Source organism: Microtus ochrogaster, linkage group LG7_11 (genome assembly GCF_000317375.1).
Source record: "Microtus ochrogaster isolate Prairie Vole_2 linkage group LG7_11, MicOch1.0, whole genome shotgun sequence".
Classification (NCBI taxonomy): Eukaryota; Metazoa; Chordata; class Mammalia; order Rodentia; family Cricetidae; genus Microtus; species Microtus ochrogaster.
Window position 1 is genome coordinate 20637000 of NC_022032.1, and position 2773 is coordinate 20639772.

General features: G+C 51.8%; 1 protein-coding gene across 1 annotated transcript in view; it reads right to left on the reverse strand.

Annotated features, from left to right (window-relative positions):
• Stox2 (storkhead box 2) overlaps positions 1-2773 on the reverse strand; it is a 225185-nt gene extending 222412 nt beyond the window's left edge. Inside the window, exon 1 of the mRNA XM_026786944.1 lies at positions 2317-2773. Coding sequence (XP_026642745.1) covers positions 2317-2686 — 370 coding nt within the window. The 5' untranslated portion in view covers positions 2687-2773. The remainder of the gene's footprint in view (positions 1-2316) is intronic.

Here is a 2773-nt window from a genome sequence, read left to right on the forward strand (position 1 = left end):
GCAAGTTCAAGACTAGCTGGAAGATGGCTGCAAGGCATGGATTAGCATTAAAATATAAACCAAGAAATGTGTTACTAACCTAAAGTATCGAAACCAGTGGTTGCTTCCTACTCTTGAGCATAAATTAGGTAAACCCGGGGTGTTTCTAAGTGTCAATCAAACTTTTTCAAAGCAAAGTTTCGGCTGGGCTGTCTCTGGACATCCGCGTATCATGTGACTCTTTGTATTTTCTGTATTTTGATTTGTCAACAGTCACACTGTGGCTGGGAATGTGTGTGTGAGTCGGCCTCCAGGAGCGCCAAGAAAATGAGGCCCTCCCACCGGCATTGAAGTTCCATTAGAGAATTTTACAGAACGTAAGAATCTCCCAGCAATCCATCACTGCAACTGCGCTTCCTGAAGAGAAAGTGAAGTGTCAGCAGACACTTTGACTGCCCAGACAGTTCAACAGGCAGGTGCCACCACAAGCAGGTACCACCCTTCCTTTTTTTTCTGATGCCTCCCTTCTAAGTGGAAGCCTCATTTCCTCCCTCTCAGGACCCTGTCCTGCAATAGCCACAGACTCCCATCAGGGGGCACTCAGACTGTGACAGGTGGCCATTTGACCAGGTTACGACAGTAATCAAGCAACTTCAGTAATGAATTTGGAATCTTTCGAAGTTGCCAAAATGCTTCTCTTTGCTTAATATGGCAGATCACTAATTCTTGTTTGTAAACACGCATTAAACAAAAAAAATGAACATACTGAAATGTTTACAAATGAAACTATGTTGTCACGCATGAGATAGCAAAACTGTCATAGTGGAGAGGAAGAGGGTTCGGTTGAAACAAAAATACAGAGGCCGATGTTAAACTCCTACGAGTTGTGTGATGGGGTACATGAGGTTCAAGCCATTATTTTTACATTGCACTGTATTGTCGTCCATAGATGAAATTTCCCAAATGAAAAAAACAAAAGCCTGCGGCCAAGTTTCAAAGAAAACTATCAAAATATTATAGAAAAGTCTTGAAGGAGCACAAACACGGAACGACGATTCTCCACCAAATGTTCAAGTCCTGCAGGCAGACCAATCCTCAGAGGCGTTAATCTGGGCCTCTTTAGTAAGGCAGGCACCATAATTACAGGGGCTGGACGGGGAGGGGGCAGAGAGAGCGAGACCTTTGAGGGGCGGCAAGAAGCAGGCTTTTACCAGCTTTTTATCTACTCAATTCAAAGGAGTCTTTGGAAAAACGAATCTCTGCTACGGGAAAATAGACAACACACAGCAAAATACAAATGTTATAAATTTACCATTCGCACAGAAAACACATTAGCAGGTAAAAGCTACGCCTTCCCGGGAGGCGCAGAGACCCAACAAGGCTGCTTTACACGCTTTTACAGTTTGAACTTTTGACCTCCTCCCAAAATGTCATAAAAGAATTTTTAAGCCCTGGAACTAGAAAGAATGCTTTCTTCGTCAAATCGTTTCATAAAGCATCGCTATGTGCTGTGTTTGCTCGTAGCCACTGGGCCCAAGGTCCAAAACTAAAAAGTATTCTAAGCACGAGGTTGCCAGGATTAAGAAAAACACGTTAAGTAGCCGTGAAATAAAAAACACAAGTCAAGGCAACGCTGAGTGGCGATCACGAAAACCCTCTCCAGCGACCTCCGCTCTGTTTTCTTTTCACCTTCGCCACCAACAAACGAAAAGATTAAACTTTTTCCCTGGCCCCTCTCTGCTGTCTTTTTTTTTCCCCCTCTGCCTTCAATCACACGATGCTCTTTAGAAGCTGCACCACAAGCGAAGCATTTAAGAAGAAATGTACCTTTTGTCTGGTATGGAAATGCGGTAGGATGAAAACGGCGCCAACACACCTGAGATGAGCGACGCTGCCCACCCCCCCCCCGAGGTCGCCACTCAGGGAAGGGATGTGGGGGGGACCGAGGCGCAGCTCAAACCCGGTGTGACCGGAATCCCGACTCTCCGCACCTTCCCTCGGCCTGGCTCGCACTCCCCAGGCCCGCGAGGCGCGGAAAAGCTGACACTCAAAGCCCGGACCCGCATGCACCGCCTACCTGGCCAGCCCCAGGCACCGCCCCGCGGGGCGCGCCACCGACGCCGCCAAGAGGTTCCGCAGGCCGCCCGTGACGTGGGTGGCTAAAGTGCCCAGAAGTTTCCCTATCCCGCGTTCCCCTAGCGCCGCGGACCCCTCCCCGACCGAGATGTGAGCGAAGATTTTGAGACCCGAGAACTCGCATCTAATTGCCCGCTCAGCACCCACCGGAGTCCGGGGCAGGGCAGGGACCCCACAGCCCGACGGGGCAGCTTCACTCACCTAGACAGCGGATCTGGAAGCCAGAGGGGGGTCGGAGCGCCCTGCGTGTCCAGCCCTCGCGCAGCGCCTCAAGATGCTCCTCCTTGCCCTGAATCAGCAGGACCTGCTCGTCGATCCAGCCCAGGAAAAAAGTCTCGGCCACCGCGGCGGTGACCTTCTTGTTCCAGAAGTGTTGCATGTTCTCCGCTTTGAAATCCGCGAAGATCTCGTAGCCGATGTGGTGTCGGGCGAGCTGCCGGGGTTGGGTCCGGGCCGGGGGTGAAGGCTGAACGGCCCCGGGCTTCTCCTCAGCGGGGCTGTCCGCCGGGCCCAGGATGATGGCCAGAGAGTGCGGCGCGATTTGCAGAAACTTCTCCATCTTACCAGGCATCTGCCGCGCGGACCGCGCTCACCGGGGCAGCCGTTGCTCGCCGCTGGGGGGATCCGGCACCGGGCGGTGGCTGTGGGAAGAGCGGAG